At 45.7% G+C, this 14,292-nt stretch overlaps 1 protein-coding gene across 4 annotated transcripts in view; it reads left to right on the top strand.

The window, feature by feature from the left end:
* Positions 1 to 12,490: 12,490 nt before the first annotated feature.
* Fam13c (family with sequence similarity 13 member C) overlaps positions 12,491 to 14,292 on the top strand; it is a 113,446-nt gene continuing 111,644 nt past the window's right edge. For 2 of the 4 annotated variants that reach the window (XM_028780256.1, XM_028780255.1), the window contains exons 1-2: positions 12,491 to 12,722; positions 12,861 to 12,899. Coding sequence is in view for 2 of the 4 variants with exons in the window: in XM_028780254.1 (XP_028636087.1) it covers positions 12,838 to 12,899 (62 nt within the window). In the remaining 2 variants the exon portion in view is untranslated. The other 2 variants (XM_028780254.1, XM_028780253.1) reach the window with 1 other exon arrangement.

The raw sequence follows: 14,292 nt of genomic DNA, 5'->3' as shown, positions 1-14,292 counted from the left end.
AAGAGAAATCAAGGTCATCCTTGGGTACACAACGTATTCAAAGACAAGCTGGGCTATGTGGGGGTATTATTCCTTTTCTATTGCTGTGGTAAAACACCATGGCCAAGACAGCTTATAGAAGGAAGAGTTTATTGGAGGCTTATCAATCTGGAGGGATAAGAACCCATCAAGGTAGGGGTATCCTGGCCGTGAGTGGATGACACAGCAGCAGGAACACCAGAGAGCTCCGATCAGGAGCAGCAAACAGGAAGTAGACAGAGCTAACTCAAAATGGCACAAATCTTTTGAAACTTCAAAGCCGGCCTCCAGTGACGTACTTCCTTTAGTAAGGCCACACCTCCTAAGCCTCCCGAAACAGCCAACTGGAGACCAGGTATTCAAATGCCTGAACTATGGGGAACAGTCCATTCAGACTGCTATACGGAGACTCAGTCTTGAAAGAAAGAAAGGGGGGGGGGGAAGGGTGAGGGAGAGAGGGAGAGGGAGAAATAGAGAAGGAAGGGAGAGAGAGAGAAGGAAGGGAGAGAGAGAGAGAGAAGGAAGGAGAGACAGAGAGACAGAGACAGAGAGACAGAGAGAATCCTTTAAGTTAAGACATCACTGGCCCTAGAGGAAGACAGCTGCAGAGTTGGAGATGACAGCAACATGAAAAGGAGACCAGAAGCAGCCCCCTTAGGAGCTTCCTCTGGTTACCATTGTTGCTATGGTGTGAACCTAAATCTCCCAACTCAACGTTTGACCATATACTGCACAACAGGCAGTGCCTGGCCAACTCATAAGGACAAGGTAGCCCCCCCCCCACACCCATGACACCACCATTCTCACAAGCCCGCGGTATCCCGGACTACATTCACTCTGCACCCCGGAGAATATGAGGGGACTCCTTCTCCATGGGGCTACTTCTCATAATGTTAGAAAGAGAGTTGATGAGAAATAAATAACTCCAGATCTTGACGGGAAATGTGGGTGTTCCCCCTTGCTTCCAGCCACCCATCCCCCTTCATCCCACCAGGCCTTTGATACTTCTCATTCTTGGCGGTCTCATTCTCAGCCTTCTCCTTGACCTCAGAAGCCCCCAAGCTTCAGCTACCACTCTTCCTCCTTCCCTTCCTCTCCCTCCTCCTCTCCTCCTCCTTATAGTAGAGGGGAAATGTCATCTTCTCCCCTTGAGTTTCTCTCATAGAACCAACTCTATAAGCTGTGAAGCCATAGGTAGCCAGGCTAGACCACGGAACACAGTTTGCCCTCTGTGTTGCTGAAACCCGAGCTATATTTTCACGTTCCCTAGAAAACAGAAGGAAACGGTAAGGAGTAGCCCTGTTCCCTTCAAAACAGAGAAAGCAATTTCCTCCTTAGATGTTTGAGATTGCACGGAAGAGCCTGGAAACCCACATCTCAGGAATGAGCCATTGTTTAACAATGTTGAAATAGCAGTGACTCGAATTTCTAAGTACTAGTGGATCTTCACTGGTTTTATTTAGTTGTTTCTTTTTTTTTCTTTCTGTTAGTGTAATTACCTGAGGGTTTTTTTGTTTGTTTGTTTGTTTGTTTGTTTGTTTGTTTGTTTGTTTTCTGAGACAGGGTTTCTCTGTGTAGCCCTGACTGTCCTGGAACTCACTCTGTAGACCAGGCTGGCCTCAAACTCAGAAATCCACCTGCCTCTGCTTCCCAAGTGCTGGGATTAAAGGCGTACGCCACCACCGCCCAGCTATTACCTGAGGTTTTAACTTCAAAGTCTCACCTACTTAGTTTTCTTCTTTTTGTTTTTTTTTTTTGTTCATTCTTTTCCTTCCTCCCTTCTGAGTCTTTTCCCCTCTCTTCTTCAGTACCCTTCCCCTCTCCTCTTCTGTCCTCTCCTCCCCTCCCCTTTCTTTTCCTCTTCTTTCCCCCATTGTCTCTCCTCCCTTTCAAAAAATGAGATATACAAGTTTAATTTTACGTTTACCCACAAATCATAGGCTTCAAGTGGACCAAACTACGAAACCCCCTAGAGATCCAGCTGACCATATCTTGGGCTCACTGGAGTCCAGAAAAGGTTAGCTACAATGTTAGTTACTTCCTTGTTGCTGTGACAAAATACTTCACAGAAAACTCTTGAAGGAAGAAAGGTTGGGGGCGGGCTCACGGCTTCTAAAAGATTTCCGTCCATCATGGAAAGGAAAACATGGCAGTTGGAGGAACTCTGTCCTCCGTAGCAGCAACACACGGCAGAGACAGGAAGAAGTGAGAGCCAGACCCAAATCAGTGGTGAGTAGAGCTTTCAAAGGCGTGTCACAGGTGAGCTGCAGTCACCTGCTAAGGAAGCAAGGGAGAGCTTTCAGGGGGCCGATCGGGGAGAGGGGTGACAGCTCAGGAAGCAAAGGGTGATACCTAAACACTGCTGGACTCTCCTTCATCTATGCCTCTTAGTGATTTCAGATCCTTCGAATGACTTCTGCAAACTGGAGATTTCCTTATTGTGCTAACAACAGGAGACGGGAGGGAAAGGGAGGGGTACTAAAGGGAGAGAGAAGAGGTCAGGAGACCATATCTGTCTCTGGCCACTCAAGAATAAGGTACGAATGACAAAAGGACGCTCCTGCGTCCCCAAACTCCCTGTGTTCTGTATTCTTTCTTAAATTAGTCTGTTCCCTAGGCATTTAAGCTTTAGGCCTTATAATGAACAATGCTTTTAAAAAGATTTCTTAAATGGTATAAAAGTGAAAAGGAGGAGGAGGGATGGGATACGGGGTTTATGGGGGGGCAGGAAATGGGGAACGGGGATAACATCTGAAATGTAAATAAATAAAATATCCAATAAAAAAGATTCGTTATATTTTACATGTATTTGTGTTTGCTTGAATGTATGTATATATGTATGCCATATACCTGGTCCCTCAGGAGGCCAGAAGAGGGTTTCTGGTCCCTTGGAACTGGAGTTACAGACAAGTGTAAGCTAAGCCATCAAGTGGGTTCTGGAACCAAACCAAACCAGTGCTCTTAACAGCTGAGCCATCTCTGTAGCTTGAACAGCATTTCTATAGGAGGTAGACTTTTAAAATCACTTTCTAAACACATTGAATTTTAATGTGTGTGTGTGTGTGTGTATGTGTGTGCATGGACTTGCACATGTGTGTGTATATGTGGAGATCAGAGGACAGCTCCCGAGCTTTGGTTCCTTCCTTCTACCATGTAGGAGCCAGGGATCGAACTCAGGTCGTCAGGCTTGGGTGTAAGCTCCTTCATAGACTGAGCTGTCTTCCCGGCCCCTTTCAATGATTTCTTGAGGCGAGTAAGAGGTCTGTTGTCTTCTGTATCCAGTCAGTCTTAGTGCCGACAAGGCCAGCAGTGATGTGAGCTAAACCCTACATTGAGGGACTCAAGCAAAATATGGGAAGTTGGCTCTGTGCTCCAGAGCCCCAGGGAATGGTACTGTCTGTGGGTATGTGCGCACCAATCACAGGTGGTGAGCGGATTGTGTCAGAAGGTCTGCAGACAGCAAACAATCATCTCAAGAGGTGATATGGGTGTATTTTCTGTTAAAATATTCTTATTGGGGTTGTAGAGATGGCTCAGCAGTTAAAAGCACGGACTGTTCTTCCAGAGGTCCTGAGTTCAAATCCCAGCAACCACATGGTGGCTCACAACCATTTGTAATGGGACTCGATGCCCTCTTCTGGTGTGTCTGAAGACAGTGACAGTGTACTCATATATTAATTAGTAGCAGTTGTGGAGTAAGACATGAGGCTTTCAGGAGCTAGATACAGATTTCTTGTATTCAAAATGTTGGTGAACACCATTCCTGCTGTAGCTTTACCGAAGCACACCACTTAGCTATTTTCCCAGGACAATTGGTAGCTGCTACATTTTTCCAAGTCTTGTTATGGCAGTTTGCAAACCCTCAGGAGGAAAGACCGGAGGAAGGAAAGAGAAAAGCAGAAGGCAGGAGCAGACCATGTTTCACTAGTTCTAACCAATAGCCAAGAATTTCAGAATTTTTTTCGTAATTGGATTTTGCGCAGCTGTTCTCCAGGTGGCTACCTCTGCTTGGGCAGCAAGAGGCTCTACGCTGCACATTTTAAATCCTTTTGTTTTTTTCTTCTCCAAGCTGTGGATGATGGATTGATGGATGATGGTTGGGGTGTGGAAGTTTTCCGTCAGAGTACCCTGGTGATGAGCAATTTCCAGTGGAAAAACTGTAACGAATCCATCCCTTTGTCTCCACTGGTGAATGGAATTACGTCTGTATGCTAGACAGAGACTACTGCAGAGAAAGAGGACCTGCACTAATTTATTATTTAAGAACTGAATTATTCACAATTGTCAATATTTGACAAATGACTTACAAGTTATAATACACCTTACAGTTCCTGGCATGACAGTCAGTTGAAACGAAACCGTCAATAACTGTTGCTTGTAAGTAGCCACTTTAATGAGGCAGACAGACCACCAGTGATTTGAATATGCTTGGCCCAGTGAGTGGCTCTATCAGGAAGTGTGGCCTTGTAGGAGTAGGTGTGGCCTCTTTGGAAGAAGTTTGTCACTGTGGGCGTGGGCTTTAAGACCCTTCTCCGAGCTGCCTGGAAGCCAGTCTTCTCCTAGCTATCTTCAGATGAAGATGTAGAACTCTCAGCTCTGCCTGCACCATGCCTGCCTGGATCCTGCTGTGCTCCCGCCTTGATGATAATGGACTGAACCTCTGAACCTGTAAGCCAGCCCCAATGAAATGTCCTTTACAAGAGTTGCCTTGGTCATGGTGTCTGTTCACAGCAGCAAAACCCTAAGACACCTGCCTTTAATTTAATCTAATCTGGTGTGAACTGGCTCATTTCACCGGTGGGGAAATAACCTCTCGTCAGGAGAAGCTGTAGCCACATCGAGACACCTGAATAATGAAGTAAAGCTTGGAGAGTAGGTCAGGGAACACTGAGCTATTTACTGTGAGAGGGAAGACACCTTTTTGAAAGATGGTCTCCAGTCACATAGGCCCTCCTCCCCCCACACCCCAGAACTACACGCATCAGCCACCAGCAGCCTAGCAGAACTTTCCTGAAACTCCTGACCCTCAAAATCTGAACAAAATGAAGTAGTTGCTTTAGGCCATTGGGACAACAGAGAACAATAGCTACGGCTTGAGAATTTTTAAAGAGATACGGGGCTAATTGTGTGGAAATCAGACAGGGGCACTTATGCAAGGAGTTTTCAGGTGAGGTGTGGGTAGCCTCGCCTGGTCCATTTTCAGAGAGTATACATAAAGAAAGACTTTCAACAGTTAATGGCAACCGTGGGAGGAGAAAGAACCTACAAACTTCTCTCTGAAGACCGAGGAGGAAATGCACTTTCACTTTCTTAGGGGCGTGGAGGTGGTACTTGGCTGAGTCTAAGTACTTTCTCTCTTTCTTTCTTTCTTTCTTTCTTTCTTTCTTTCTTTCCTTCCTTCCTTCCTTCTTTCTTTCTTTCGAGACAGGGTTTCTCTGTGCAGCCCTGGCTGTCCTGGAACTCGCTTGGTAGATCAGGCTGGCCTCGAACTCAGAAAGATCAGCCTGCCTCTGACTCCCAAGTGCTGGGATTAAAGGCATGTACCACTCCTGAGTTTAGGTATCATGATTGTTCCGATTTTAGTTAACCAAACATTTTTTTTTCCTTCTGGGTTACGCATTGTGATGGTTTGAATATGCTTGGCCCAGGGAGTGGCATTATTTGGAGGTGTGGCCTTGCTGGAGTAGGTGTATCACTGTGGGTGTGGGCTTTAAGACCCTAGTTCTAGCTGCCTAGAAGCGAGTCTTTTTTTTAGAGGTCTGGAGATGAAGATGTAGAACTCTCAGCTCCTCCTGCACCATGCCTGCCTGGATGCTGCCATGTTCCCACCTTGATGATAATGGACTAAACCTCTGAACCTGTAAGCCAGCCCCAATTAAATGTTGTCCTTATAAGAGTTGCCTTGGTCATGGCATCTGTTCACAGCAGTAAAACCCTGATGCATCAAATTTCCATTTGTGTTAACTGGAGCTTCAGTTCTGGCTCTTTTCTGGTCAAAGATGATGCTGAAGTGTAGAGAAATGCTACCTCTGCCTCCCTGGATTCTTGTCATCTTGCTGCCCCAGAAGCCTGGCCCCACCCCTCGAGGCTGTTTCTCATCCTAAGAGAAACTCCAGTATTGGGTATGAGATCTTTTTTCTTATTTATTTTCTTTCTACACAAAATCTGTAAAGAAAGTAATTTCACATAGTCTAAAATTCTGATATTTTAAGTGACTATTGCATTACTTCCCCTAACTTATATGAGTCAGACAACATGAATTGAATGAACCTGTATTTAGTAAATTTACATCTCTTTGAAAGAGTTATATCCACAGGCTACTGAGTCTGTGAAACTGGAGAGGTTGATAATATTATCTTTGCTAAACCATGTGGCAGCAACGGATCTGAAAGGTTGGGTTTAAGAGTATGAAATTCCAAGTCAAACTGTTGCGGGAGATATTTAAAACGGTGTTTTCTTGGGTGGACCGTCTAAGCGGCAGTGGCTCTGCCTAACTCTGCCGCAGTGTTCCGCATCCGGAGGCCACGTGAGTGCCGCAGCTAGAAACAGCCAGCCAGAAACACCAGCCCTGCCACCCATGAGATGGCAGCATGGGAGATGGCTCTGCCAATCTTCCATGCTCTCTTATCCTGCCATCCACTTGCTACCCGGTAGAAAATGAGACTCTAATGCTTAATGATTATCCAAAGGCTTTATATGTTTAGTAATGCTCAATTAACAAGATGCTCACATAATTAGAAGTGTTAACCTATTAACTAACCTAGATATAAGTTGTTACCCAGGACTGCTCTCGGTCCAAGTGTGGTTCTCCATCCTCCTACATCTCTGTCTCTCCCTCCCCTCTCTCCCCCTCTTCCTTCTACTCCTCCTCTTCCTCTCCCTACTCCTCCCACCTTAGCTCCTCCCAACTTTCCGGGGAAAAATATCCCGCTACACACCTCCATTGCAAACATTGCTGAGGAACAAACTTATACCTCTCCTGGTTGGACTGGAACCCACTGGGTTTGTCAGAACAGCATGGGATCTGTTTGTTTTCCCTGCTAAGCAAAGGAAGGAGGAATGTCTGGTTGAGGATAGCCTCATTGCCTAAAAATAACTTGTCTTGAGAAAATCTTATTTAAAATGAATTTAAAGTAAGAACTAGAGATTTTCATACCAAATGGGGGCAAGAAAAAGGGGAAAAAAAAAAAGGTAAACCAAGCATTGTCTTGAAAACTGAAGCTAAATATCCACTGGTTGATTTCCTTCCACAAATACTTACTAGTTAGCTGACTTGGTAGATAGTGATTTTAGCCCTAGGGTTACAGTGGTGAATAAGACCCGCAGGTTCAGCTGTTCAGAAATAATCACATGGCAACCAGATGAAGGTACACCAACTGCCAAACACGAAACAGTACAGACTTGATGAAGCAAATCAAAGGGGAAAGGGTGGGAGGTGATTCCAGGCTTGGGAGGGTTTCAGGGAAGATGTCCTTAATTCCAGAAATCATGGTTAAACATCTCAGCTAAAGAATGACATTCCCGCCGGGCAGTGGTGGCGCACGCCTTTAATCCCAGCACTTGGGAGGCAGAGGCAGGCGGATTTCTGAGTTCGAGGCCAGCCTGGTCTACAGAGTGAGTTCCAGGACAGCCAGGGCTACACAGAGAAACCCTGTCTCAAAAAACCAAAAAAAAAAAAAAAAAAGAATGACATTCCCCCAGGTAGGGTGACATCACCTGTTGTAACACCATGGGGGGAGCCCTTTTGGTTAGATAGTTCAGTCATCCCCAGGGCACAAGAGGCATGATCTGATGAAAGTATATTAGGATTCTTAGGTTTCATTCTAGATATAACTGGAAGAGTTATATCTAGATAACATAATTTTTACAAACATAAGAAATTATATCCTTTCCATTAGAGGAATTACATATCCATTTCCCTCACAAGACTACTTATTTGTGTGTGTGTGTGTGTGTGTCTGTGTGTGTGTGTGTGTCTGTGTCTGTGTGTGTATGCAGGCCTGGCACACTCATGCTATAGCATGTTCATGGAGGTCAGAAGACAGCCTGTAGAAACTGGTTCACTCCTTCTACCTTGAAGATCCCCGGGAACAAACCTGTGTCCTTGCGTTCAGTGGAAGAATCTTAATTCACTAAACCATCTTGATGAACCCCTGAAATTATTTTAATAGCGCAAATGGGTAATCTTTGCCTCACAGTCAACATCCATTGTATTATAATTACAATTAATTTTATAAATCTTTTCAAATGTCGTAGGGTTTCCATTGCTGTGAAGTGAAGCTATGACCAAGGCAACTCTTACAAAGGACAACATTTAATAGGGGCTGGCTTACAGTTTCAGAGAATCAGTCCATTATCATCATGATGGGAAGCATGGCAGTGTGCAGGCAGACATGTTACTGGAAGAGCCCAGAGTACTACATGTGATCCGAAGGCAGCCAGGAGAAGAATCATTTCTGCAGGCAGTCAGGAGGGGGGTCTCTTCCGCACTGGGTGGAGCTTGAGCACTAGGAGCCGTTAAAGCCCGCCCCCACAGTGACACACTTCCTCCAACAAGGCCACACCTCCTAATAGTGCCACTTTATATGGGCCAAACATATTCAAACTACCACACCAGGTATCTATCTCAGCTTGTTCTTATTTGATGTCATCCTTACTCTTTGGTTCCTCATACAACATCTCCACCCAACACTGGTTCTAAATGTTATTGAAGATATTTTCCACACCACTTCCATTGATTTCACGAAATCCAGAATACTCTGTACGATTTAAAATTTCATCTTCCTGGCCTATCTGCACTGAATCTGCTTTTTAAGTTAGGCGGAACAGGGAGAGATTGTGAGACAAAGTGGACGGGGTGTACACAAACGTTAATTTAGAGATATGTGCTTTAATGGAGGTGACCCAGACCACAAAGGGAGTTCCACCCGTGTCTGTTGAATACTCAATAGTTCAGGCAATAACCACTCAGAGAAATGAGACCCCCTGTTGCTATGGTGTCAAAGACTAGGACGGGGAAGCAGAGGATTAGAAGATACAGATATAAGGAGAGAGATCTAATCTTTTTAGTGGAAAATTATCTCTGCAGGGAGGCAAGAGTCCTCTGTTCCTACACCAGGAGGCCTGGCTATTCCCTGGAGGACTGACAGGAAGCACCACATCACTGTGTCCAGGCCGATGGAGCAGGCCTCTGTTGACTTCCTGGCATTGTAAAGATTCTGGCCCAATGCCCCAATATCCCTCAGAAAGTGATTTCTCAGAATTGTCTGGTCCTCCAGGGATGTGCAAGCATTTTAAATTGAGTTACAAAGTGAATACACAAACATTGTCCATGGAGCATCTGGTCAAACGTGACCATTTTCAGAGAAGAAGCCAAGGAGCAGCGTGACAGCCTGGGAGTAGAAAGACAGCACTGTCTATAAAACTGTCATCCATCCATAGTCATTTTTTCTTTCAAACTTCCATGTTTACATGTTTCTTATTATATCAATAATGAGAACAAAGATAACATTTGCATTTTATTAACTGTTTAAAAAGTTTTTAATTTCTCAGTTCCCAGAATGTCATTTAATCTTCTGAAGAAGCTCTGAAACAGATTGTATCTCTAAGAATGAGGAAGGCAAGTCATTAGGTGATTTTTTTTTCAAAAGAGATTAAACTACTGGCAAGTGGTTGGTCTTGAACTTGACTCATAGATTCCTTTCACGTGGAGCTGCCTGATTTCTTTGTTTTGACAGCGCTGAGTCGGAATGTTGGAATGAAAAATGCTATGATTGAGAAACTATTGGCACGTGTGTGGCTGGAGAGACGGCTCGGCGGTTAAGAACACTGACTGCTCTTCCAGAGACCTGGGTTCAATTCCCAGCACCCACATGGCAGCTCAGGACTGTCTGTAACTCCAGTTCCAGGGGATCAGACACCCTCATACAGATATACACACAGGCAAGATAAAGGTACATACAACGCACATAAAATCAAGATAAATAGATAATTGAAAAAATAAAGAAGAAAAAGGGGACAATTGGAACTAAGTATGAAATTCAGATGGTCCCTTTTAGAAAAAACTGAAACTTTTTAGCATGACGGTGAGCAGATCACATTGGAATCTAGCCTATTTGTCCCCGGTTATTCTATTTATTGGACTGTACACAGCACATCCTGTATATTCTACACACACATGTATACTCAGAGCAAAGGCTTCAGGTTAACGGGGACTGCATCTGACATAGTGTTACATATGTGCACCATTAGTTCATCAAACGAAGCCAGGTGGCATTTTCTCTGAACCCCCTTGTAGGCATGATCGTAATCTGTCTGTTTTGCATAGTGTCACATTGGACTTTAAGGAGTTTGAGAAGCCCACCGACTGAGTACCTTGTTGCCCACAACGATTTGCCTTACCTAAGTTCCGTCTCAGAGTCGAAAAGATGAAATGGTTTTTTTTGCTGTCTTTGAATTTATAACATCTCTCCTTTCAAAAACATGTTTTGGCCATGTTACATAAAACCCCAGAGAAGTCTGGACCCCGTCGCTGCCCTGGGAAATACTCTGGCTTCCTTACAGATCTCAGTGATAATTTTCCTCTTCTCCCTTTGAACTTTCCCTGAACTGTTGTTCAGATAAGCAGAGAGCTCCAGAAGAACCTTTTGTGATATCCATCAGTATTGTTCATCCCAAGGCGAACAGGACATCTCATTTTAAAAAGGTACTTGAAGACTACTTACAACAGAGGAAAAAAAAATCAGATGTAAGATTCCAACAAAAGTTGGATGAGTGTTTAAAAAACCAGGTGGTTTACGGCAGGCTTTTATTCTAGAGTATTCTTAACCTTTAGCCATAATATACTGAACCAGCGGTCTTTCTTCTGTATGAATAGTTCTTACAAGCTTTTCTGGATTCTTTCTGTTTGTGGGTTGTTGAGAACTAGTCTTTTCCTTCTTCTGGACATTATTGAATCTCTGGATTTATGAAGCACATTTATCATTTCATTTTCTTTTGTTTTTAAATTTTAAAAATTTATTTATTTGTCTATTTATTTATTTTTATTCTTTAATACTTTTTTACAGTTCAGTCTTCATTCCCCCCCCCCCCCGGTCTGCCCACCTCCTCATTCCATACCTCCCCCCCCTCCAAGAGAATGTCCCCATCCCCCCTCCCCCACATCAGCAGACCTCCCAACTCCCTGGGGCCTCAAAGTCTTTCACGGGTTAGGTGCATTTTCTCTCACTGAGGCCAGACCAGGCAGTCTTCTACTGTATATGTGTCAGGGGCCTCATATCAGCTGGTGTACGCTGCCTGGTTGGTGGCTCGGTGTCTAAGAGATCTAAGAGGTCAGTTGAGACTTCTGGTCTTCCTATGGGGCCCAACTTTGTCCAGCCCATCCAGTACATCCACAGGGGATCCAAGACTTCTGTCCATTGGTTGGGTGCTAGTATCTACATCTGACTCTTTCAGCTGCTTGTTGGGCCTCTCGGAAAGTTCATTTTCTTTTCAATGGGTCTACAGCATTTTCATATCAACTGCTTGCTGTTTCTCAGTTGAAAGCGTTGTTCCTTCCCGTCCTAGATGAATCACTGGAGATGTTTACACAACCAAACGGCTGGTCTTTCTCCACACTGAACAACCCAGAACGGGCTCCACAGCCCCTGAGTGCAGGGACGTTTGGGAACGTGACAGTCTTCAGATCTGTGGCCGGGAAGATATCCCGTGATTAGACTTCACGTTGCCATAAACACGCTGAAGTGTCTGTTATCTATAACCTAGTCCCATGGGACAGTAGGATTAAGAAGACATGCATTAGTATAGTTCAACACGTAAATGGTATATCATGCGATTGTATTCCAAAATTCAGAGACAGGTCTTTTACAGACGTCTGTTTATTCCAAGTCAAGGGCAACGTGTCAGGAAACGTGGACAATGAGAACAGGGCAGGGTAAACATCCCCAAGCAAGAATAAAGCAGGGTGGGGGTGGGGCCGACCGGCCCTCTCTTTCCCCAACAGAGCAGACTCCATCGAAGGGAACGTTTATGAGTTGTCACTCCATCCTTTGTGAAGGTGCCGGGCTGCTGTGGGTGTAGCAGTCCATCTCCCCGCCTTGCACGGTGTCCTAGGCACCAGCTAAGGCCTGGAAAGCATTCTACACTCGCCCTGCATAGGCTCATTCATAGCTTTGTGGTCCTGCGCCGGGCGCTTCCTCCAACGGAACAAAATAACAAGAGCGCAGACGGACCTGTCGGGATGCAGCCCGCCCTTGGGAGCCTCTTTTGTTTCAGGCAATAAAAACCACCACACAGTGAAAATAAGTCAAAACTCAGCCCTTCTCGATCCTTCCTTGCTCTCAGGAAAAGCAACAGAAGCATCTTTGCACGTTTGCATCCCCAGGGTGGGGTGGGGGCTGGGGATGTAACAAGCCATGGGAGGCGGGCATTGCATCCACTGGGGGGGCGGAGGGTTGAATCCGTATTGCCAGCCGAGGCTGAGGTGGCTGGCTCTAGCAGCTCGGACTCCCTTGTAGCTCCTAGCTGGCTACCAGGGTGGCGCGGAGCAGCTCCAGGTCCCTGAGGCTGAAGCCCCGGGTCGCGCGCCGCCGCGCCCCGCCCCATCGTCCCCGCAGCCTCGCGGGCTGCTGGGCTTTGTGGTTCGCCGGTGCCGCTGGGCCCCTGCTGGGGGTGTCGTCAGGAGCATGTGCAGACAGCAGCCCAAGGTAGAGCGAGCGTGCCGGGCGAGCCCCAAGACTTGCCTGGCAATGCCATGTTTGTGTGCGTGCTCTAACTCGGGGAGAGCAATTAGGGAGACGGCTCCCCGGCCGGACTTGGCTCATGTTTTCTTGTTTCTGTTTCAGCCTTCAGGATAATTCCTTCGGCAGCGCCGCTGTAACTGAGTAAGTGCTTCTTGCCATTACAATCGACTTGCATTCCAGTCTCCAAAGCAACTGTGGTGAAGGTATCCCCCTCCCTTTGCTACCCCACGCCACCCTCGTCCCCAACCCCTCTTCCCAGGCGATGCATTGTCTCCTGGAACCTGGGACTGCGAGACTGGTGGGGCCCACAAACCTCACACAGGTTGCAGCCAGTATTTTGGCAGCTGGGGGGTGGGGGTGGGTGGGTGGGTGGAGGGGGGAGCCGGAGGGAGTAGGGGGTACGGGGAAGGGTAATAAACCTATCTTGATTGCTGCAGGAGGCTCCGTGCTCCCCAAATCTGCAATCTTGAAGCTTAGCTTTAAGAAAAAAAAAATCTACGTGACATGTCAGAAAGAAAGCTGGGTTGTATTTTGCCAACATGAGTGTCAGTTTTCATGGCGTGCACGCTGTGTTCGTTTGCCCCAAATAGACGAATGTGAGAGAGCTAGAGTTTAATTCCAGCATATTTAAACAGGGGAAACTCATCTCTACTCTCCGTGTGTACAGATTTTTAAGACACAGGGAGGTAAACTTTTCTAGATGCCTTTTTGTAATTTTTCTCGTCTGAAATGTGACTACAGAGAAACGCCTTGCCTGACTAACAACCTAATAACAGTTCATAGTGGAGGGAGGAAAATAATGTTTTACTCCAGGCCGGTCGGCATTTGTGTGTATGTGTGTTTTGATATTTATAGTGCTTCGTTTTTATTCTGGCCATCTCTTAGTATCTTCTTAATAATAGAATCTATATATGAGAAGTGAATGTGGAGTAGATTTTGCTGGCACTGTATGCGATTTACATATAGCTGGGTGTAGAAACTATATGTATCTACTCCCACCTAGCCATTTTATCATAGGGAAATTATGGTTTTACTTTTGGGACCCTTTAGTAAAAGCTACTGAGTAAAATCTTTGCAGTAGGGTGTGTGTGTGTGTGTGTGTGTATGTGTTTGTGCGCCAAGTTGTGTATCCCATTACTTAAGAGAATCTTGAGTTTCATGCAGAGGCCACAAGTGGCTTGGTAGCTGTTTGCTAAAGATGCCTGAACAGTGAGGAGAGCATCTTTTTGGCTTTCGGATCCTGCCACCGCTGCAGAGACTTGGAGAGGGAGGGCTGAGGTTCCTCTGTGCTTCCTGGGGCCTCTTCCCTATGCACCTTTGCTTGTCTGTTTGTCTTGCTACTGACTTAGTATTCCGCTTTGACCGGGATACTAAGTGCGGTCTCTTTAAAATAAAGAACAGGTTGCCTTTTGAAGATGCACTATGGCCTGCCCATTGGGACCCTGGTCACACTAGTGACATTGCCTTGCCACTTTGCCTTTCTATGCGAGAGAGAGAGAGAGAGAGAGAGAGAGAGAGAGAGAGAGAGAGAGAG

Source organism: Grammomys surdaster, unplaced genomic scaffold (genome assembly GCF_004785775.1).
Source record: "Grammomys surdaster isolate TR1022 unplaced genomic scaffold, NIH_TR_1.0 367, whole genome shotgun sequence".
Classification (NCBI taxonomy): Eukaryota; Metazoa; Chordata; class Mammalia; order Rodentia; family Muridae; genus Grammomys; species Grammomys surdaster.
This window is presented reverse-complemented; position numbering and strand designations above follow the sequence as displayed.